This window comes from Mya arenaria, chromosome 17, assembly GCF_026914265.1.
Source record: "Mya arenaria isolate MELC-2E11 chromosome 17, ASM2691426v1".
Taxonomy (NCBI): Eukaryota; Metazoa; Mollusca; class Bivalvia; order Myida; family Myidae; genus Mya; species Mya arenaria.
Genome location: NC_069138.1, coordinates 55,535,337 through 55,561,138, shown reverse-complemented (window position 1 = coordinate 55,561,138; position 25,802 = coordinate 55,535,337). Strand labels below are relative to the sequence as shown.

Sequence of the window (25,802 nt, the reverse complement as noted above, 5' to 3'; positions counted from 1 at the left end):
TTTTTTATGATATTTTCAAAAACATTTTTGCTGATTTGTTTAAAAGATATTTTATTGGGCAGTCAGATGGAATGATCAAGAAATTTGCCAATTTTTGTCAGTTATGTGGAAATGATTGTTATATAGTAAAGCATATAAAATGAAAGTATTTTAAAATTGAATGACAGTATTAAAAGTGTGCTTAGCTTTGCGAAAATGATGTTAATTAGAGCTGTTTTTGAATTTATCTTTAAATCATGTATCTATTCTTTGTTAAAGCTTTAAATAAACATTGTTGTTAAATTTGAGATACAGGATAAACAAAATCTTGTTGTGAAAATTAAATACTTGAGTGATTAAATGTTCAAAAGTAATACAGTCATGTTGTGTTATTTCCTGATTTATGCTTCATTGTTTTATGGCTCAAAGAGTCTGACCCTTTCCCTTTATTTAAGTGTAAAGTTAGACCTCTATTCAACTCAAATAACGAGCATTTTCAATCATGATGCACTACGGGTTGTAATAATTATCATAATTATATAAAAGTTGTCCATTAGCGTTTAGTTATTTACCATATTTCTCATTGATAATGACAAAAATAAAAAGTGCTACAGTGTTGCATAAGTATAATTTCTCAAATTGAAATAATATCAGGTGGAAAACTGTCGTAAGTCAAGTTACGACACTGTTGCATAAATATATTTTTTGATGAAATCTGAATTTTGAGGTGGAAAACTGTAGTAAGTCAAATTGTCATCAAATTCATCTTTTGTGTTCAATGTTTGAAGATAATATATGTTTTGGTTTAAAATTATCATACAGTACAACATTGTTATGTTCAAATACTTTAAATATATCCAACACAAACAAATTAATAAAGTGTTTTCCTTCTCCTGAACAATTTTGAAAAATGGAGTTACGACAGTATTGCGTTGAGCCCTCGATATGTCAATGTAGTCGTGCATTTTGTTGTATGCGTCAGTGTTTCCGTATTGATTTGTCACTTTTCATTTTAGTAGACAAAGTGTATACTTGCAAGATCAAATCTGTTTAAACTCACTAAAACATCAATCGTATAACTTGCCTTTAATAATATGATGATATAATTTAGAAAGCCGAATCATGCATTTGTAAAACTGCACTCGTACAGTCGAAACTCGCATTCGTTAAATGAATTCTTGCAGTCCTACAAGTCAAAGTTTACAAAAGTCACTTGACAAGTTCAAAAAGATAACAATCCGCCTACGGTACAAATCCAAGTCCGTGCACTCTCCCTTTATTTCACAATAAACCCCTAATCTTTTATTTTATTTTGAAGACCAATGTTCTTGAATGGGTTATAAAGTCACCATATTATTCAGTCAAATGCAGTTGGATGTATCTGACATGATACTTTTTTTCTGCCACTGTCAGTTTTTAACCAGGTTTTCACATAGTGAAACCTTTTTATTCGAATGACGAACGTCGTTGTTCGGGCGTTGTAAGTGTTTATGGATACATTTCATGGGATTGCGTTTGGGTCCCTAGAGTCAAGGTCAAGGTCACTGTAACTAAAAATAAAAAAACGTTTGAAACTGTATAACTTTTGGTATAAAGAAATAGGTTATGGAGACCTTTCATAGGATTGGGTTTGGGCCCCTAGCGTCAAGTGACTATTACTAAAAATAGAAGAATGGTTGAAACTGAAGCTGAAACTTTAATCAGGGTTCACATATCTTGACCAAACTTGGTATATAGGAAGAGATTATGGAGATATATTTTTGGGATTGCGTATAGGGCATTTACGGTCAATGTAAATGTCTATGTTACTAAAAACAGAAGAATGGTTGAAACTGAATAACTTAAGTCAGGGTTCACATTATCAAATGTGAATATGATAGGGGTCGATTAAAGGCCATCAGGCAATGCGCATGGTCCTTCTCCGAATAACTCCCCTAAGCAGGCATCATTTTATTTATAAGTGGACCATGGACCTAAAGAAGAACAGCTCTCCAACTACCTCGAGTTCCCCAGTTACTGGATCCGCCACTGTCAAGGCATACCTAGCCATACGCCAGTACGCCCGTTCGTATAAATCAGTATTAGCTCGCAGAAATGACAAGAGCATAGAATCTAAATCTATAATAAAACTAGAAAGCTGAGATAGTAAACATACATGTATTCAGAGGGTTGTTTTTACGTAATTTCAAAGACTGCTTGCGTCCAAAATGCTCACCTGTTATAATATTCTTGAAAATAGGACACCGCTCCGGCTTCCTCACTATCCTGCATTTGAGAATGACTAGTCTCTGACTTTGAACAATCAAGTATAGGATTTCAAGAACATGAACGAATAGAGATAAAGGTAGCCTTTTTCCCATATATGAGAAAAAAAACCGTGCGATTCTTTTGCTCCGAAAGGGCAAGGGCCGCTTCACCTAAATGTGATAAGTCCGGATTCTAGAATGTTGCGTGTGGGTTGAATATTCACGGACGGATCGAAGAATCGACAATAAAGTGGGCGTAACTTATGGGCGCAATCTTCTAGCACGCACCCCTTCAACAGAATCGAATGTATGTGGCATAATCTGATTGCATGGGGGCTGAGGGGTTTCTTGATCGATAACATTTTTACAATTTGTGCATTTTGAGCGTATATTATTACTTTTTTCTCCCATACTGAAGTGAAAAGTAGACATGGGCGATATAAAAAGGGGGCGCGTCGGGTGCGCCCCCTCTTAATCCGCTTGTGATATTTATAGGTGGCAGTTAGTAATTTTGTTCATTAGCAATAAATAAAATTACATCTATATGATTGTTATAAATCATCTGTTACTACCGTACTCTATTAAGCTCCTTCATATAACAAATGTTTCAAGCATGAAAATATTTTAAATATCTCAAAAAGACCGACGTGAAGTGGCTTTGATTTCATTTCCGGTACAGTAACGAAAAGGTATCAGGACATTTCAAAGCACGACCAAAGAGGACAAGACACTTAGGACCTTGCTCTGGACCCTTCGGACAATAATGTTTTATTCTAGTTTAGGTCCAGTTTGAGTCTTGAGATAGATGATCCGTAATGCCAATAAGCAATGTCCATCGTCCAAAGTGTCCAAAATGTATCAAAATAGAGCCGAGTGAAAGCGAAAATTTCCGAGAGACGAAAGGAGTTAAGGCCGTGGTTAAGGCGGAGCTATCTATAAATAAAACTAAATTCATTCCGTAAACATGTTTAATTGCGAATGAAAAGTCACCATTATACAATGTACTTCGTACACCTACGAGCCGTGATCTGTTTTCTACAAACCGAAACGTAAAATCCGGCATGCGATTTTTACAGAATGACGAGTGTTTATCATAAACAACTCTATAAACACGACTGAATCTTCTGTTGAATAGAGGCAACGAAATTAAAACTTGTACAGTGTGAAATGTAAACATACAACCGATGAGTTGGCGTTTGTAAAATGTGAATGGGTATTTAATCAATGAAACAAACATTAAATACATACATACACGTTTAGACTTTTGGCAACGAATAGCCTTCATATACTAAACATTGGTACGTTCTCTGATTTAATTAACAAAAACCAAACATTAATTCATGTCTTTTCACTCGCACATTACTAACTGACCAAATTTACTTTCGCCCGGAGCCCTCGCAGCTGCCAGCCAATCTAAACCTAACAAGGCTCATGGAAACCATGCTAAATATATGTTTTAAACGTATCTTGCATGTCCCGGGCAAACTATTAAAACAATGGGTCTGATTAATTCCTGCTATTATTCTTACAATGAATCATATTAGCTTGCGACCTGCAAAGCTTATGAATATGATAAAAAAATTCTTAGCTGCGGCACAACGAATAGTTGATTTCTAATTAATGATAAATACATATTTATAACATTTTGCATTGGTTAAGTAATATTAAACTTAAAGTAGAACTTAGCGGCTGCAAGTTGAAACCAAGGCCTCATTCAAAAATACTATTCTGTAAACCAACTTGTTTATATTTATCACTTCTGCCTAGACATATGCTCTCCCAAGGATGGAAACGAGATGAGACTAGCATCCTGCGATATCTTTACAACTTCTGATTGCGTATGATATAATGTTTTGCAAGAGTAATAACTCAGGTATTAAAAAAACTACCACAGCGATTGATAGCAGCGTGACGTTCTATTTAGATTATCGAATTAGCAACTAATGAAGTTTAGTAACTATTCTCAACAAAAAGATTCTTCAGGTACATGTGTCATAAAATTTAGACGAAAGTAGGCAAACAATGATTTTAAGACAGTCTATATTTTTCATTTTAAGTAAGTATTCATCACTCATTTTGTAAACTTATTCCAGACAATTAAGCATGACATTTATTTTTAAAGATTAGTTTTTGTGTCGCCTGACTAGCAACATATATGGGATACTTTTGTCGGCGGTGGCGGCGGTGGCCGTTGGCGGCGGCGGCGGTCGCGTCCCGTTTTAACTTGTCCGGGGCATAACTCGTATGTTATAAGTGGTATCAACTTAAAATGTCATTTGTGGATAGATCTCATTGAGGGCAAGTGCAGAGCACCATAACTGTTACTATTGCTTCCATATTTTCAGTAATTGCACGTTGTTAATTTTCATGCTTAAAGTCTTGTCCGGGCCATATCTTGTAGAATATAAGAGTTATCAACTTAAAACTTCTTATGTAGATAAAACTTATAGCGGGCAAGTACAGTGCTCAATAACAGTAACTCTTGCTTTCTTAGTTTTAGAGTAAATGATCTTTGTTAATTTTCATACTAAAGTATTGTACGGGGCATATCTTGAAAAATATTTGAGGTATCAACTTCAAACCTCCGAGCTAAATATATCTTTTTGAGGACAAGTGCAGTGGACAAGAACCGTTACTCTTGCATCTAAATGTTAAGAGTTTTTGCCCTTTGTTAATTTTCAAGCTTAAAATTTGTCAGGGCATATATCGTAAACTATAAGAGGTATCAACCTGAAACTGATTTTCGTTGTTCATTTTTGTCCGGCTTAACGTTTTTACCTTCAGTTCAAATGCCAACTACACTTGAAATTTAAATGGTAACATCATTGTCTATACATAAATAATCCAACAGCTATAATGTCTACAGTAACTAGTTTGTCAGGCGACACATCCGACTCGCGGAGTTCTAGTTATGCTTATATATCCACACAATTGATATTATGGTATTCCGATCGGTCCACTAATTGTGCTGGACGAAAGAATGTAAAAACCAAATTTTGGTTTCTGACCTTGTTAAACGTTTACTCAAATAATCGGCAAACACAACATTCATGATCTATGTATGACGTATATTTGCAACGTTTTTACCAGCACACTTGTAATTTATGTAACTTTGGTACTGTACATGCATATCCGTCATGCAAACATTATACTGCTATGGTTTCATATACATAACAATTCCAAGAATTCAAACATTGCAATAAATTTGCTAAGATTCTTACCTGATGTATTTACCCATAAACATTCTGTTTTAAATTAATTATTTTATTTTTCTCAACCATATGCAGGGCTATGGAACCTCTGAATGAGCCTCGAAACCCTCGGTCTCTACTTGCTATTGAGCGTTTTAACCTCCACATGTCAATGTAAGTTTTATCATATGTTAAGCACCCAGTCCTTCAGGAATTCATGATTGTGTTGTATGTGAATGTTTACAGAAACCAGGCATTTCAACTCCAAACATTTCTGTAACAACCGTTTAAGCACTTACATATAGTTTAGTAATTATACTCAACCAATAATGTTTGTTTTCTTGTACATGTATCATAAGACATAGACAAAAGCAAGTAACAGTGATTTTTAAACACAGTCTATGTTTTGCATTTCAAGTACGTTTTTAGTGTTTATTATGTTAACTTTGACCAGACAATTAAGCACGACATGTATTTAAATCATAATTTATATGCGTATATATCCACACGAATGATATCAAGGTATTCAGATCGGTCCACTTAGCGTGCTTGACGATAGAATGTCAAAACCAGTTTTTGGTTTATGACCTTGTCAAACGTTTACTCAAATAATCGGCAAACACAACATTCATGATCTATGTATGACGTATATTTGCAACGTTTATACCAGCACACTTGTAATTTATGTAACTTTAGTGCTGTACATGCATATCCGTCATGCAAACAGTATACTGCTTTAGTTTCATATACATAACAATTCCAAGAATTCAAACATTGCAATAAACTTGCTAAGATTCTTACCTGATGTATTTACCCATAAACATTCTGTTTTAAATTAATGATTTTGATTTTCTGCAGGATATGCAGGCCTAAATGCAGTAAGTCTCGAAACTCTCGGTCTCCAAGTCCTAATGAGCGTGATATTGAGTCTACGCCCGCATTGAGCGGCAGCCGCCCGGAAGGGTAAGTTTTATCATGTGTTAAGCACCTAGTCCTTTTTGAATCCATGATTGTGTTTTATGTGAATGTTTGCAGAAATCAGGCATCTAATCTCCAAACAATTCTGTAACAACCGTTTAAGCACTAACATAAAGTTTAGTAACTATACACAACCAAAAGTATTTGTTTTCTTGTGCATGTATCATAAGACATAGACAAATGCAGGGAAATGGTGATTTTTAACTTCTATTTGCCATCGGGAACATATCATACCGTATCATTCAATTAAATCAACATGGTATACGTGTAAAAGAGCCCCATATTGTTTAAGTTAATAATAAAATATAACATTTCCACAATGTTTACAATGTATTGAGTAAATAAAACACCTTGTAAATATAGATATATTCCAGACATATTAAAGCGACGAACTATTGATGAATCTTCTTTACATATACTACATTGGACCTCGTTTTTAACATACTCGCTCACATTTATTCCATACAATTAAACAATCAATCAGTCAGCATAACAGAACGTTGTCAAACAAAACGTAACATAATTTCACGTACCGGAACGGTTATCTGTAATAACAAAAACACAGTTATCCGGATATATACAGCATATAAAGACTAACAATCACAATAATGCAATTATCATAACAAACAGAGGTCCACAAAGTATTTTCATGGCATTCAAAAATAAAAGTTACAAAAAAACGCTGAAGATGTCTAGCCATCAACAATTGGCTTAACTAGCCTTCCATGATTTAGTGTAAATTAATTATTCAATTTGGAAAATCTGGTTAAGGTTTTGCTTGTAAGCACACATAGGTTTAGATTGATCAATGTTATTGCATTTTCTTGTGCTTGCATTGTACATGTCCTGTTACACAATGCTATATGTTGTATACCCTTTTCAGTGGCTTTCGAACACGAGAAATGAACTTCAATTCTCCAACTTTTTCAAGGTAAACCAATTTGTTTTACGACTGATGTGGGAATTATGAGACTCGTATAATAAATTATTAAATATATAACATTTCTAATTCACTGCAGAACGTGTGCACCTATTTCATATTTATTAACTTTCATATGTATGATACCGTTTTTAATTCATACCCTTACAGCAGGAAAATGAAATTTGTTAAAAGTTTGTACGACAAACTCAGTCCGTACACTAGCTACACATTTTCTATCATGATGCTGGATATAAATTGTAACTCAGAAGTAAATGAACGGCCATTGAATGGGCGAGCACATTACAAACATGTGTGATAAATTCACCAATGTTTGCCATAATGTCGCTATCTGGAAAAAAATCATGCAACTAATACCCATTCATTCAGATGAAACCACATTCTAGTAAGTTTTAATGAGTCCCTATTATTTGTGATTAAATATTACAACTTTTCAATACTTTATACTCCTACTCAGGAACATTTGCGTATTATGATTGAACACAAATCGTAAAAAAAACATTTTCTTTTAAAACCAATGATTGTCGCAGAACAGCAACTTAAAGTAATTTATTGATGACATTGTTTTATGAACAGACAGATTATTGGCAAATATACCATAACATACCTAGTTCTAAACGGAATAGTAATAGAACGAAGAGGGGCGGCAAACTAAGGATTTGTTGGGCTTTGATAAAGAACACGTGGATAACCAGCTAAAAGGCTTTTACCGAAAATCATATTAATTAACAAAATAATGTGATTTTTTTGTGAATTTCAACGTAGTGTTTAAGACAATTATTTTGATATTTAAAAAAAACAACAGCAGCATTTGTTAAAAAGAAAGCGTTTGGTCTTATGTATTTGGAGCTCATAAAAGTTTGTTAGCTTATTATAAATAATTCAATTAAAAGCATCGAAGAATGACAAAAATAGCGTAATGTTCTTTATTATAGTATTGGGGTAAAGGATTTAGTGTTTATGCATTTATGTGCATAACATTTATATGACTATATGACTGCCTTACATTAAAATGAATCTAAAGTTATTTTAAATAAATCAGTTCCAGTTTTTGATTGAGAAATGAAATTGCATTGTCTTGTGGTTGCATGTACATGTTCTTATACACAGTGAAATGTGTTTTGTACCTTTTTTCAGTGATCTTTTTGAACATCCAATTATGCTGGCCAAAGAAAAAAAAAAGACCCAACGCCGAATATATTTTAGGTAAACCAATTTGTATTACGACTGATAAGGGAATTATCAGGCTCGTTTAACAATAGGTTATAGAATGTTTAACACTACTACTTCACTGCAGAACTTGTGGACATATTTCATATTTATTAACTTTCGTAAGTATGTATTTTTTATGGTACAAACTTATAGGCTCAGCCTCCACTCTTTGGTTCAAGCTCCTTAAATTTTGGCTCGATCTTTACCTTCTAAAAAGTATTAATAAGCTTATTCCGGTAAACAAACTATCTTATTTATTACCGACAAAATAAAAGCACTCGATAATACTTGGTTTATCTTAAATGAGAGCTTCTTTAGTGAAATTTAGCTCCGAATTGATGAAAATGATCTGCTCTCGTTCGTAAACATTCATGTGTTTGATAGGGGAATTCTTCTTATTGCTCCATAGACAGTATGTTAACAAAGTAACCGACATATATGTGAAAAATAAACTTATTTGTATACCACTGTTTACCACCACCAGAGTTCTCGTATAAGCCCAGGTAATCGTGATAAGTGGTAAAATAACGAGTCATACTTACCTTTCGTACTGATGTCCGCTCTTTTGCTCTAGCTCGGAAATACTTTAGGCTCTTTTTTGTACACAGCTCCTAGAAGGGCTAGAGCCACTGTTTCGCCCTGTGAAAATGCCTTAAATTAATTTAGCGGTTTTTCATTTTTTTTTTAATATTTATCATGTAGTTTGTGTAAAATATTTTAAAAAAGACAGCATATTTCTACTTAAAAAATGATGTTCGATTTTCTCCCAAAATCTTAATGGTGGCAATTTTCGAATAAGCAAGGCTTAAAAAATACAATTTCTAACGGGAATGCCATTTTCCCATTGAATTTCTATTGGATAAGTTCATCTTAAATACTAAATAAAATATCAGTATTATATTATTTGTATTACCACCGAACCGATCTCAATGGTATAAGAAATATTTGCTTGAAAATAAAAGTTTGCAAAAAATCCTGAATTGCAGGCAAAAACTGACAGCTTACAATACGTTACATTTTATCTAGTGAAAGAACAATTCAATTTACCATAAATTTGAATATTATTGGCATTTCTCAACTTAATTTCCCCCAAACATTATTTCCCAGCAGCAACTGTTATACTGTAGAAATCTCAAACTGCTTTAATATCCAACTTCTGCGATCTGCAACTTCTGTAATCTCTAATTTGTGGCTATTATCTACTGAAATTGACTGTGAAACTCTCCAAAAGAAAAAAATCCTAAATTGAAAAGCAATATCGAAAAAAAACTAAATTTTAGATATTTTATTCTTATTTAATAATGATTAATCACCTAGAGCTAAAAGATAAATTAGAAAAATTGTTTTTCCGTGGAAAGTTTGCATACTTTATATATTTCATAACTAACATATTCAGCATTTCATGATTCGTGGATTTTTGTGTTAACACACAGTGAAATTTCTCTACTTTTAAATTATTAAATATTGCGGAACCACTCTGTTGCAAGACATGTGACTTCAAGTATATGATAATTGTCCGAGATATTTCAAAGAAATTTAGAAGCATAATGGACATTTTACATGCAACAGCACGGCCCCGCCTTGTCTTAAACTCTTTAACACAAAACAGTAATATTGCTTTTAATTCGCCAATGAAGAGAAGATCAACTAACATGAGTTAAATAAATACATTTTGTGAAAAATACAGAGACAGGCCCTGTAGTCAGAAAATATAAAAAATAACGTATAAAAAAAAAAAAGATTGCAAATAAGATTCTTTTTACAATAAACTGTGTAAACTGTAGGAAATGGTCTTAAAAATATTTAGTTTTGTTTGTGTTTGCAATTACACCAGTATGCACTTAATTCTAGATTCGATTTGGCAGATGGGGACTTCATATCAAAGTATTTTATGTAAAAAGTGTCGTCGTATGTTATTATATATATATCTTAAAACCCATATATCGTTAGCCTGAATTTCATACATGGCTGTCAGAACAGTACACTTTCTTGTGTATTGATATACTGAGTCCATGACACATGAATCAATTTATTTGCACCATCATGTTTTGTCGGTGGAGACAGTGATGTTACTAAATGTAAATTGACGTAACATTACATAAATTGCTCAATTAAAATCAATAAAGTTTTATCATTTCGATTGTTCAATAAAAGATATACCACTTTCTTTCATGCTTTTCGATGAAATATGGAGTTTTATCAGTGAAATAACAACTGTGAAAATATCAATTTGATATTTGCACTGCAAAATAAGGAGTGAAAATATCAACTTTTAGAACGACTTTTAAAAACCATTGTAGTCACTTCCCCTTGATCAAAACAGAACAATTCACTTTGATAAAAAATATGATGGCAAATAGTTTCATAATGTTAAATAAAGATATATTTGGAAATTAACAACTTACCTTTAATTAGAAATATGGTTATCCCGTTTCAAACGTTTTCCTAATCTTGAAGCTGAATGTTCGAACATTTGCTTTCAAACAAAACAAATTACAGACGAAAACAACTCTTTATGATAAATAGAATGTTATATTATCGTTCAAATGTAATTTGAACTGTTTGTCGTTGCAATAGTAATACGAACTTCCTGGAAAATTCACACAACAATTTACATATATTGTTTTTACCCTACCACGCCTCAAAACTTGTGAGCAAACTAGCGTTTTCCTTATCCATGCCTGGAAATCGACCTGTTTTCAAGCAAAACAGACAGGTCTCTGACAGTAAGATGATTAAATGTCCATGTATCATAGAACACACTCTTAAACTAAGAAAAATGGTTTATATCCAATGATTATCCGCAATTGGTTTGCTAACACATTCGACCATTCAAATTTTCATTCAATAAATGGCGGCGTAGTAGTTTGGTTATGTATTCATGCCCGCTTAAAATAAAAGTGTTTAAGGGTTTTGTTTGGCACATAGATGCATTAATAAAACTTTATTGATTACTGCTCATAAATCTTTGCACTAAAATCGAGCGAATAATTAACTGTAAAAAAGAATATCAAGAGAACTTGTTCTCAACAAACCGGGAATAGCAAATTAACAACTACGTTATCTGCTATTATAAATATAGAATTTGTGTGAGGGGCGTCCCACGGGCTACGGCGTTAAAATCACCCTCTTCAAAAAAGGGGGCTATATGCTCTATTTATTATATAGTTTTACTTTGAGATTTATATATTTCACTCAACATGTCATTGTCTTTAATGAAACCATTAGGATGTTCATGCTTAGCAATATTCCTTTTCCATGGTGAACACATTTTAAAGCAAAGTCCATCAAGTTCATTCGTTCTTTCAACTGCTATATATTTATAAAAACTCTTCAGTGTCAGCATAATTACACAGTTAAGCATTCAAACATTTATATTTAATTTTGCACTGAACGTGTAGTGCATTTATCGTGTATGAAACATGAATCATTTTGTGTTCTTCATTGTTTAAGTCAGAAACGTTTGTATTGCAAACATTTAAAAGGATTGTCTGAATATATTATTTACGATTTTAGTTTGTGTTTTTCATTTAAATTCCGGCAAATGGGTTCGTCTATGGTGGCAGCGATTTTAAATAAGCTACCGATGAGCCAAATTTACTTTCCTTCAGTGATAATTCAAGCTGATAGTCTTGAAAGGCTCATACCTAATTCTTTAGAGAAAGACACTCATGTTCTTTCAGGATTCTTGTCACATTTCGTCAAAATATTATTGATCTTATTGAATCTCCTACGTTCGGGAAACTAGCTATTAATGTTTATGCCATTAACTAGAAATCCGATCTCCAGGATGTAGGTAGTTAACGCCCAGTTTTCAAATTGAGCGTTGTAAGCAAAAAATAAAACAAATGATACATGCGACTGACGTCCTAACCTTATTATAGCCTTGTATTATCCTTACAAACATATCATGAACTAGGCTGTATCTTTCTTCATTCCTTCCGTCTCCTAGTCGACGATGGTAGAAAATTAGTGACTAATAACATATCGGTGACAGCGTTTCAGTATCAGCTGGTGTACTGCAAGTACCTATAATGTGTCTCCTGTATTTTCAACCTACATTTACATTGTTTGTGAGAAAAACGGGCCCTTTTAGTTAGTTTTTTTTTAATTGTCACAGCCTTATACTGTCATGTACGATCCGTTCCAGCTGCAAATAAACTTAACAACTAGATTGTTCAAATTCACGATTTGGCTGAAAATTGATAGTACCATTTAAACCAGCGAATAACGAATCACTTAACATTTTTTAAACAACAAACATACCTGTACAACTGCACGGCAGCGTAGTAAAATAACGCGTTCTTTCAACTATGTTGAAAATAAGATGTTATCCACTCTCTAAACTTTAAGAACTCCTGAATACATTATCTGCAAGTATCAGCTGTTATCCAGCTGTTATCCAATGTATTTCGTCCATAAGCAATTACCTTGTTGTAGGCTCCACATATGGCATTGTTATTGGGACCATTATCCGAGCAAAAATAAGGATGGTTGTCTTTATTTTAAAACGTGATTACACCATCACTTTATACATTCTTCTACCTAGTTCAACCGCTTTTTTAAATGTGAATGAACTTTTCCATACATCTGTTGCATAAAACCTCCCAAATTATTCATTTTACAAGAGCGTTCTAAATTATTGAAACGATGAGCATGATATGTATAAAGTCATACGTTTTAAAATTTTACCAGGGTAGCATTTAAAATATTACCGTGAACAACAGAGATGTTCTTGTTGAAGAGTGTTTTTTTTGAGAATCAAATTAGCATATACATTTGTTTTATTCAATTTTTAATAACACACAAATTATGTTGTTGTTGTTTTCAAATTATACTGTTATTCACAGAAAATCCCCTTAGTAACTAAAAAGGCAAAATATTTCGAAAGTCAGATGTGTTCAAAGTTTGCTGCAGTTTTTTGAAGAATACTTTAAACAACAAATCAAGAGTGTTGTTTCGGCGAATCAAACAACATTTTTGTTCAAAGACAAAAAAAGTTGCCAAAACGTTCAAGCTGTGAGAGTGCAGCTTAAATAACCCCCAAATTATTGTTATAACTATTCATTATTACTATTTAAGCAAAACTACATTCAAATGATGGAGATAGTCGTTGAACTCTTTATAGGTCAATGCGTATACATTTCAGTAGAAGTTCAATTGCAGCCAGGCAAAAAGGTTTTGACCAAAGTATGCCAGGTATATTTATTTATTTACAATATACGATCTAGAAAATGTTTTTAATTATGAAATACACCAATTTCAACAAGTATATTTACAATGTAGAAGGTACAGTGTACATATATTATTGCAATTCTTTTATATTAAAACGCTTCGCCAAAATTTTAATATTTTATCAAAACATCACTGACAAAAACAATTGGTTTCGGATTAATATAAAAAACATAGTTGTACTTTTGTTGTTATATTTCCCTCACCATTACAAAATATTTCCTTTAGTATCACTTTATCTATTACGCACGCACGCACGCACCCACGCACGCACCCACGCACGTACGCACGCATACACACACACACGCACACACACACGCACACACACACACACACACATATGAATATACACACACATATGAATATATGTAAATATATACTCTTATAAATCTTGCCTTGTACAGTAGTAAAGGGTAGAATGACAATAATCCTTGTCACTTCTGTAAGCTCTGTTTAAGAATATTGAACAACCGGAAAAAAGGCTCGAATTATAATTTCTTAATTACAGGTTTAAATGTTTAATATCGTACAAAGTTCTTTTGGCACATATTGAAATAGTTATAATAATTATATGGAACATCTAATATATATGTGGTCGAACACTTTGAATTGCATATAGCTGTAACATTACTTATATTTATGTTGAAATTCGTTAAAAATGACATACTCTACTTGAGCATAACATTTGAATGAAATGGACGACTTAATATACCTTTTTGAGATCGTTACCATCTCCAATGGCCCGCAAAATGGTTTACAGCCCGGGTGCGTAGTACGAGGGTTATAAGCTATTTTTAGGGCCTTTGCATATGGTAAAGACCGAAAAAAGGTGTTTTATCTCTTTTATTGCATAAAATACACACCATGAATAACTTTTGTGTTAATAAAAGTAAAATAAAAATTGAATATCACGAAAATGAAATCACAGTTATTTCAAAATAATCTCCATAACAGGTCCTTGTGTGATGTCACACGCGATGTCATTGAAAAGGTTTTACATCAAGCTCGATAAGGGCCGCAACATTCCTCGACTGTTACATTTTTGTTTCGACGCCATTTTATTTACTGCTCATTTGGTTGGAAAGTGATTTTTTTTAGAAATTTAATGAATTACTTGGATTATTTACACACCTATCGGGTAATCGATTTATTACCGATATATTTCTACTTTATCATTTATATGTTTTGGTGATTAATTTAAACCAGAAAAAATGTTATAATGCTCTGGAAAAAATGTACAGCATCCTCAGAAAGTTCGGCATCATAGAAAAAATAATAATTGAAAACTCTTTTTTCATTGCAAACGACGTAATGAAATCATGTCCATATAAGTCGTTTGTTCTGAACAAAATCGAAATATATAACAAAAGTTGGAAGGAGTTAATTGTTTAAGACTTAATTTAGTACTTAAATGCAAAAATGAAAATCAAAGCAACTGCAGAGAGTACTATCTAGTCTAACACTCCTCAGCTTGCCAGGAAAATACAACTCAGAAAAAAGTATGTAAGTTAAATATGGTTTATTTCATTTCTTTAATATTTGTATGCTTTTGTGCAAAAGTTTGCAACGTTGACCGAATTTCGGTTAGAAACCAGGTCGCTCAGCGTCCATTGTGCCCTGATAGCGCTTATGTGAAACAAAAAGCAGGTCATTAACGGCACGTGAATTTACTGAATAATGCACGTTTCCTACCGATAACGCCCGGGTTTTTAGGTTTTAACACACCACGATAACGGACCGAAAACACACTTTTTATGCAATAATAATGGGTATTCGCCAAAATGACAGATACGAATTGGTAATGTTCAATATTGACTTTCATTTCATCAATGATCAGCCTAGCAAGATTAAAGTTTACCTTTTTAAACGCTTACTTTAGTCTATTGTTTTATTTCAGCTTAAATAAACAATTTAAGATATGTGTTGAATTACAGAAGCTGGAAAGGAAATTTCACTTTCTCCCGGTAGATGGCCTAGCATTGTACATCATTGTACACAAGCCAAGGAAATTTGGGTCCAGTATCACCAACTTTTACCTCAGTTTGGTCTTCGATTGAATGAGGATACATTTCGCATCGAGAAGGAATTTCTGTCAAATTTTAACAATGAATTTGTCAACTTTGCATTTGTCGGATTGACACCAACTAAACGTTCGTCGATTTCAAAAATGATTTTGAATATGATTTCGAATGATGCAAACCTTGCAACAATTTTCGACCACGCTGAAAGCAGATCCAGAGTTTTTGAGAACATTTGCTCTCGAAATCAGATTGCACCCCTGGTTATCATATCCAATGTTGATGCGGAAAAATCAGCATTTCTTTATGCCGAAAAATACAGATATGCAATCAAACCTGAAAGGGAGTGCGTTGTTGTTGTTGTATGCAAAAATAAGCAATGCAGTCATAACGAAAGAGACTTGAACCGATTAATCGCTTACACTTGTGAAAGGAAGGTGACAATGATACAGAAGGATATTTCGATACTGCTTAAACGATGGACGTACAAGATACTGGCTCAAAGAATAAATGCAATGAAGATACTTTTTGATTCCATGAAAGATTGTCAATTGCCTACCTCTGAATGTATTCAGCAATTATGTGTCCATGGAATTGAGAAGGGTATACAGCTTGATCTTCTTACCATATTGGTATCATATAACATCATCGTGTACAGTACACTGACATACACAGGGCCGAACAAAGCTGTCCATATCTAAATTTGGTTGATTTGCTTGAAATCTGCATGACCTTTATTCAATGTTATAAATTTATATGGAAGTATATTAATGTGACAGTTTTATGTTTTGTTTAAGAAGATGGAGCAGTTCAACACATCGATGACCGAATACGTTCTGTACGAAAACTGAAAGAACTCTTAGAAGAAAGTCGAGAAACCATATACCCCTTGAGGATTTCCAAGGATTTGCTCCGGAATTGCGAAGACCAAATGAAAAGGTAAATACTTCGGCTTTGAATATTAGGGACGTATTAATAGATGATAAGTTTAAGTGACCTACGAACAACAAAACTGGTTGGAAGGACACATATTCCGGTTTATTCAGATAGGCAAAAAAGTAAAATGATTTGTATAGAATGCCCCCATTACAACACACCGTAAAATATGTTTTTAAGTTTGTAATTAGACTGTAATTGATGTTGATACAAACACATTTCAAAATGTTCTAAGGACGATTAGCCGTTTGTTATATATAAAACAATGTTTGACTTTTTGACATATCATTGCTGGAGATAATGGTATCATGTATTATCACAACATTTATCATTTAAATTCATATCATGTAATATGTTTTGAGAATTTTTAAATATATGAGGTTGTTACTTAACAGTAAAACAATATATTTGTATCATGTAAGTAATAAACCATTGCATTACCCTACGCAAATCACAGTTAAGTTGTATTATTATGATATACAATTATAAGTATATAAGTAGTGTTATTTCAAGCAAATACCTTCCCATTGACAATTTTAAAGAAATACAGTGTATCGAAAGTGCCTAAAGTTTTAAATAGGAAACATGTTTAGTCTTCACACAAATCAACGCACTTCCTTCATGTTACGATAATGTTTCCCTTTAAAATGATGTTTTTGTTTAAGTTTAAGTATTTTATTTATTAAGTTCGTCCTTTTGAGGGTTTTGTTGGTCACCCAAATTTACATTGGATTAAGAAGAAGCTAAAATTTGTCTTGCTATTTAAAGTTACCTATAGACATTCGATCGCTTAGCCCAAAGCGGAATACGATACAGAATTGAATTCTTTTTCAAGTTCATATTTAGGAAAATGAATTTAAAACTATATGTTTGACCTTTTAGAACATTTATGTAAAAAAAATGAATGTCGGTGCTCGGGAACTGGGTATTCAACTGTACTATATAGGTTTTATTGCCCCTCTATTGTCCTTGTAATTAACGAAATTAGTAGTGTTTATGATAAAGAGAACCGTTACAATGCGTTCTTTATAAGTGAATGTTTAAATCGTTACTTCACAGACATGTGAACGAATACTGATCATAGTAATACATTAAAAAAGAAATTTTAAATATTTTACAGATGCTCAAACAAATTTCGAAATCTGATTATGTCATTGGATGTGGCGACAGATTCGGCACACTTCTGATATTGATTGACGAATAGGTAGAAAACAGAGAAACAATTGAAAAGAAACTGATAGCAGAATTGAAGGTTTTCGAATTCGAAAACGGTGACGTTGAATTTAAATACGTGTCAAAAGGACTAAGATATTTTCTCAAATCAGGTGAAACCATTTTTGCTAACAATGACGAATCCTATGGAACTCTTGCTGGCTTTGCAATTCAAGACAAAGATGGTACGAATGGACAAGGCAACGTATTTGCCCTGTTTTCTCGACATGTAGCCGTATGCTGCTCAAACTCAAAGCTGAGGGTTCAAGATGAGGTAGTTGGTGAGGTATTGCAGTCTAATGATGGTTGTATTGATATCGCAGCTGCTAAGATTTACTCTCACCTTGTGGAAGCCTGTGGCAATAAGTTCGTAACTGAAGAAAACAAGGAGAAGACAAGTGTTACCTTTGATCCGTACGCAAAAGGCACCTCTTTACCGGGAACTTTAGTTCATCTTATTGGCGCTGCATCTGAAGAAATAGGACTTGGCAAGATAGCTGTTACAAAGTTTTACTCAGAGCAGGAACAGGGAATGAACACATTTTTGCTAGAAAATAGGATGAGCAATAAACATGTATTTTGTGAACCCGGTGACAGCGGCGCTATGATCCTGTCTTATTTACCAGATGATGACAAACTGCTAGCTATTGGGATGTTGATTGGTTCTTTTCAAAACAAGAAGGACGATAGGACAGATGAATTTGCAAATCCATTTCCACCAAACAGAAAGAAACATAGGGCACCATACGCTGAAGGTGAAACGTATTCAGCTTTTTATCTGAAGGATGGCTTGAATGAACTGAGCCAGATTCATGGCAAACAGTTCCGCTTATTGGGCGAAAACAAATGTGACGGGGCTTCTGCTATTGCCGCAAAATAATTGTGAATAATGCCATTAAAATTACAAAGAAAAAAGACTAGGAAAACAACAACATGTTTTTCTCCAAATGATTATATCCAAAGCAATTGATAATCTATACTTGTAAAGAAAATATCGTTTAATTATTATGCAATCGTTGCGATGACGTTGATATATTGATCGGTGTTAAATGTGTAAAATAGTGAATAGTTTGTTTTCGCACCTGTGTTTTGTAAAAAGCTTATTTCCATTCATTTTTACTTAATTCTGGGACTTATAAACGATTGTACTTTTACAATATAACCTCTTTGTCGTTTTTTATGGAATCAATATCTGATTTGAATGTACTTGCACCCTGTATTATGAATTTGTTTAATCAATGCAAAGCAGGAATATCGTACAGCTGTTCTTCATACAACCGTGACGGGTCCATGGCCCCTTGTCGGATGTTGACATGTCAATCTCGGATACAGATCCCGGCTCGAACAAAAACATTATCTCTTCATCTTCGAAACTCATCTTTGATGTTATGAGCTTAAACTCCCGACGTTCTGTAGTATTTTTTTCGCAAGTCGCACAAAAAAAACAGTAGGGTCGGCGATATTTTCCAGGTAGGGTCGGGTGACCCGAACCACACAATTTATTTTTAGGCCTTATATTAGGTTGACATCAAATAAAAATAGTCGTCGATTCCCCTTATCTTTTATTTGAGTTCAGTAGCCAATCAAAACTGCAGAAACTAGTATTAGCCAACTTCAGTCTGTACTTGGGGCAATGTTTGGGTATATTGTCGACCATTATAAAGTATTAGTTTTATGATTGTTCCAGTATAGCGTGAAATACGTAAAAGTTAAAAAATAAATTAATTTGTGAAACGGTCTCAATTAAACTGAGACAGTTGCGATAAGCCTGGATCCATTGTGTACTTCAATCGATTACAATAATGTAGTTATTTTAACCTATTATAAAAATAAACAGTGCTTTAAATGGATTTTATTCATGAACGATGTAATAATAGAATGGGTCAATACATCGCTTAAACCCGTAGGTCTAGCTAAAGTTAAATTGCTTTTCATCGTAAGAAATGTTATTAACTTTTTGTGTCCAGGGAAACCAAGTGGAATTACCGTGATATTAATTAGAGAAGTTCCTGAAACATATATATCACATAATTGGATACACGCACTCATATAAAGGGTATGATTGATATAAATTAAACTGTTCAAAACGAGATTTTATTGATACAAAAAGTATATTGGCAACGGAAGAAAAAGATAATCACACAATAATTGCTTAAGAGATAACAAAGAAAACAAATTATATGTAATAGTTCAACAAACAAATTACACACTTTAAGTTGAAAGTCATGCGAGATATTGGCTGTTGAAGACTGTCCAGGTTTAACTTTATTCACTAGGACTTATGCAAATATCTTGACTACTACGGTCCTAAAACGACCAAGAATCAATTAGTTTTCAAGCAGCATCTATTTAAATTTATGACCTTATATTTCTATGGTTGTTATTTTAACCAACATGATCGACTACACCACTAAAACCCGAGTGAAACATCTGCATAAATTGTCTAGTAAGACAGTACCGTGTATTACCTAATGTCTGCAGGCTATTCCGTCTGGTAACTGGTCTTGTTAACGACAGAAATATTTTTAATGGTCAGATACCCAGATTTTGCTGAAAGAAACTCACACAAAAGAATGCCGTGATTGCATTGATGATTTGTCTGGTGTTATGCTTCATGTTTCCTGAATGTTCGCTGTTGGTTATGAGCTAATACCTGTAAGTGATAAAGTCACTGTCCTGAACTGTCCGTTCGCTTTTTACACTTTGAAAGGATTCGGTGAATTTTATTTGGTAAAATGGGGAGCACTTATACCGATGGTTCTTACCGTTTTTCAAATGTTGTTTATATATTGTAGTCTCTTGTTGACTCTAACTTATTATTACACTATTTGTTCGGAAAAGAAAATTACGCCGAACTCATCCCCAGAACATCATACGCAATGAGAATCAACAAACATCTTGATAGATGATAAAATCTTTGGCTAAGTTACAACTCCTTGTAAGTGGAATGTTCTTGTTCTATACCCCACCATTCACCGTATACGATTAGATACGTCATCACCACGTGCAAATGCATATGTGGACCTTTCCACCTTTGGCTAGGGTACAGGGCACTTCAAACATAAAGTGCCAAGAAGTGCCAAGAAATAAATAGCCCATTGTCAAATTTCTTGTGTATTCCTTACGTTTTCCTAACATACTATAATATTCCGATTCATCTCCCCAAGCCTAAGCGTTTGGAATATGTTTATTTAAACAAGTCGGCTTATCAAGACACAAATGTATTTTTTTTCTGTTCCAAAACACTGACAACAGTACGGCAGTTCGTGAACTTCTTGACTGCATCTCGTTATTGAATAATCTTAAAAGTCTCTATTTGGAAATAAAATACGCGAAGGTAAACGTATATGTCTTACATTTTTAGCGGTAACACCTGCAACAGCTTCATAGAATACTCAGGTATTGTACAAGAACGTGATGATGATGATATTATTGATATACTTGATTGTCTGAACACTCTCACTGAAACATTAGTGCATAATAAAACACATTTTCACATTAGTTTGGATAAGATGAATGCAAAACACGTTGTAAAGAAGTCATGATCGGTTACTGACCTCTTTTTATTCCTAAATGCTAACGTTGTTATTCATAATGGTGTTTTGGGGACCTGTTTGAGCATGAACCTTTCATGCCATGCTCTTTGATTGACAGTTCTCAACTATCTGATCTGTCTTCAAACCGGCGACCCTATATATTGTATTGTAATAATAATAATAATAATAATAATAATAATAATAATAATAATAATAATAACTTTATTTCATGAAGATAACCCATTAAGTAACATAAGTATCTTCTCTACAATGTGGTATTCAATAGATTCTACAACCGTATTAGTATACAATTCTCAAACAATAACAAACACGACGACATTCAAACACAACATATACTCAGTACAATGTTCAAAATTATAAAAGACAATAATAAATCGCATTTAAACAAACATTTTTAAAAGTCATTCATTAAAGTCGTTGTTTTGTTATAAGGTGTTTTTTGAATTGCGTTTTCATTGCAAATAATGACGATGATTCGCGAATAAAAAGCGGTATTGATTTCCATACAGATTTAGCAAAATAAGTAAATGACTTTTTACCATAGTAAGTCTTATAGCTATATAGCAATAACAGCATTTTGTATTGCTTGGCATCATGGTTTTCTTCACAAACTTGAACAAGTGGGCCAGTAAAGTACTCAGTTGATTTGGTTTCTCAAGCTTCTAGGTAACGAGCGTTAAAATGCGATAGATTTTATGAGAGATGGCGTACCCCGGGGTTCTATTCTTTGTAATGTCTTATTTGTTGTGTTCATTAACGAAATTCAATAGTTTATAATTATCATCTTTTTTCTGTTGATAAAATTTATTTTTCCTCCTTCGACTTTCCTTAACACTTTATAGTGATGTTAACTTGTTAGCACACAAATTGCTCTTTAAATTAAACCCATTTTAATCGGAGTTCAATTAGAATAATATGTAAAATAAATCAGGATTATGAATAAAAGTATGTTTTTATTTTTGTTTGGGATATAAATCATATGGCATAAGTTAAAGTTAGGAGACCAACAATCATCATGTACTATGTTGTCAACGACAGCGCTGAATAACCAGCTCGCAGTATCAACGCGTATAGTTCAAATGTTTCCGTTCGGTAGTAAACTAGGTTGTCAACGACAGCTCTCAATAGCCAGCTCGCGGTATCAGCGACTATAGTTCAAAGCTTCCGTACGGTAGTAGACTATGTTGTCAACAACAGCGTTCAATAGCCAGCTCAAGGTATCAGCGACTATGGTTGAAATGTTTCCGTACGGTTGTAAACTAGGTTGTCAACGACAGCGCTCAATAGCCAGCTCGTGGTATCAGCGACTAAAGTTGAAATGTTTCCGTACGGTAGTAAAATATGTTTTCAACGACAGCGCTAAATAGTCAGCTCGCGGTATCAGCGCCTATCGTTGAAATGTTTCCGTTCGGTAGTAAACTAGGTTGTCAACGACAGCGCTCAATAGCCAGCTCGCGGTATCAGCGACTATGGTTGAAATTCTTCCGTACGGTAGTAAACTATGTTTTCAACGACAGCGCTCAATAGCCAGCTCGCGGTATCAGCAACTATAATTGAAACGTTTACGTACGGCAGTAAACCATGTTGTCAACGACAGCGCTCAATAGCCAGCTCGCGGTATCACCGAGTATAGTTAAAATGTTGCCGTACGGCAGTAATCACGGTGGAGAACCCACGTGACTTATTTGGTAAAGTGCACGGCAACAAATGTCAACAAGTCTCGATTCAGGTAAGGTTTTTAAAGATAACTTTCTTAATATTTGGATAATTTTTGTGAAATAAAAACCATAAACCCCACAATTAAGAGCTCTATCCATGGTAATAAAGAACTTTCTCTAATATCCCAAAGTTTTCCTGAAAATCTTGACCAACTGATTTCTCAGAGTTGAAATCTAAGGCAAAGTACACGGCTTTTGACAAATCTATCGCTTTACTTCATGTTAGCCGTAAATAATTCATACAAACATCTTATTTTAAGCAAATTTTATGTATTTTATAGTTTTCAACGTGTATTGTTTAACTTTTAGTTATTTCAGAGGTAAAAATGAACTAAAACCAAATTGATAAAGTACACGGACATTTTAGGATGATAAAGTACACGGTCATTTTAGTTTATGTTTAAAAGTATAGTGCGGTTTACAAACTAATAGTTATATAAGCATTTTCTATTCGTGAAGTCAGAATGTATAATGTTTAGTTTTTATTTAAGTTGTATCAATAAATTTTGCATTATAACGCACACCTAAATAACTAAATATTTATAAATCATATTTAATGAGGAGTTGAAAGATAGTCTATGGGATAATTTAAGAGAAAGTCTGCCATTATAAGTTCGATTTCTTTTTACAGATCAATACAGAATCATACATTCATTTCTTCAAAAATCAGATAGTTCTACTTATAAATTATAATCTGGGCTGACGGCGAATAATACATCTCAGTAGTTAGCGGCCCGTTTGTGGTGATTATAAATTTCATGAATGTTCCTATTTTGATGTGATATAAAACAATAAAATAGGCACATCACAATTAGTTTATATATATTTCCACATTTAAAGCATATTGTTCATACCTTTCAGGTAACACTGAATCTTTTATTTGGTTCAGTTTGAACAAATATTATCTGATCTACATCAGTAAAACTGCGGTCGTTCGAACAATACAGACAGGAATTCATTGTAAAGATGGACGCTCGGAGTTAGATGGGAAACAGCAAGGAGGAATGAGAGCACACTATATTACCAACTTACAGGCTAGGACTAAGACTTGAACATCTAGATAAGAGCTGAGCATGGAACATTAGAATGTTCTAGACTAAAGGCTGAAATGTGATTACAAAATAATTGTGTTTCAAATCTTGCTGAATTATATAAGATACATGCAGTTAAGAGTTTATAGGACATCAATGGAAAAATGACAACAATGCATCTCTAAACCTTGTGAAAATGTTTTATGCTCAATCCGTTTTCATATTAATTTTACACAGCATTTTTTTCAGTACTGTAAGACAAACGAACATTTTGAAAGAGCACCATTTGGTAACAGTACCTTTTGCTATTTATCTTAATAAAATGTTAAACTCATCAAAACGTTATTTTAACTCGGTAACATACTGGAATGCACTTCTAACTAGACCATTGTGATCTTTCAATGTGTCCTGATTAGGTGTGTTTCGCCTTTACGTGCCTGCTGAGTCCAGATTTAAACTTGAATCCTGAGCGACACTGTAGACATTTGTGACGTGTCATTCCCCTGTGTCTAGTAGAAATCTGGTCACTGAGATTGGTCGTGTAACCCAATTTGAACCCACACACATCACAGGTTAGCTTCAATTGGCCGCTTTCGCGTCTTTCGTGTATCTTCAAGTCTTGCAAGAGCAGTTTTGCCACAATATTTGCAAACGTGCAACTTTGTCTCGCCGTGATTGCTGCACCTATAAAAAGACATGTACTGTCACAAGTTAGCGAGAAATGCTGGCAATGTCAGTACTTGAATATAATTTATAAAAAAACACTATATTGCTGCCACGCAATCAGTGTTTGATCGTGTAATCAGCATCATAAAACTAAACGACCCTGTCCACTGAAACACGAACCACATTATAATGTGAAAAACGCAACCCCTAAAAAACGTTGAAAACACAGTCAGACGACGGCAAATCTTAACCTCTACACGAGGGGAGTCATAATAAAAGTAAAACTGTTAGTATATTCTTATTTCTCTGCGAAAAAATTAAGCAATTTACAAAAACTTCAAGCCCTTTATATGTCAATTGCGAATATACTGTTAAAATACGGGACTGAATTTTAGTGTTATAACACATGTTTCCATGATTTATAAAAATGAGCCCATCATTTAGGCGACTCCGTCGGTTTAACTGTTAAAACGCGTTCATTCTCCCATTGCCACTCCATTACAATGAGTCTTTTCAAACATGGAGCAATGTTCAATAATGAATTTGAAGAATAGAAATAATAAATAAATTTATAATAACTCGTTTTAACACCAGTCAGTGAAATAATGAATATATACACTGAAGGTTGTAAACGACCGTGTACTTTATCATCCTAAAATGACCGTGTACTTTATCAATTTGGTTTTAGTTCATTTTCGCCTTTGAAATAACTATAAGAAAATCAACAATACACGCTGAAAACTTTAAAATATATAAAATTTTATGAATTATTTACGGCTAATATGAAGTAAAGCGATAGATTTGTCAAAAGCCGTGTACTTTGCCTTAGATTTCAACTCTGAGAAATCAGTTGGTCAAGACTTTCAGGAAAACTTTGGGATATTAG

The 25,802-nt window shown here is 33.5% G+C and overlaps 1 protein-coding gene across 9 annotated transcripts in view; it reads left to right on the top strand.

Annotated features, from left to right (window-relative positions):
- The window catches only part of LOC128224503 (uncharacterized), a 34,944-nt gene extending 16,955 nt beyond the window's left edge, over window positions 1-17,989 (top strand). For 2 of the 9 annotated variants that reach the window (XM_052934360.1, XM_052934355.1), the window contains 8 exons: window positions 5,513-5,590; window positions 6,275-6,379; window positions 7,278-7,325; window positions 8,472-8,540; window positions 13,696-13,745; window positions 15,713-16,399; window positions 16,594-16,735; window positions 17,853-17,989. In XM_052934360.1, the coding sequence (XP_052790320.1) occupies window positions 5,513-5,590; window positions 6,275-6,379; window positions 7,278-7,325; window positions 8,472-8,540; window positions 13,696-13,745; window positions 15,713-16,399; window positions 16,594-16,735; window positions 17,853-17,919 (1,246 nt within the window). In that variant the 3' untranslated portion in view covers window positions 17,920-17,989. Of the gene's footprint in view, window positions 1-5,512; window positions 5,591-6,274; window positions 6,380-7,277; window positions 7,326-8,471; window positions 8,541-13,695; window positions 13,746-15,675; window positions 16,400-16,593; window positions 16,736-17,852 lie in introns of those variants that run through there. The other 7 variants (XM_052934357.1, XM_052934356.1, XM_052934359.1 and 4 more) reach the window with 7 other exon arrangements.
- Window positions 17,990-25,802: the final 7,813 nt, after the last annotated feature.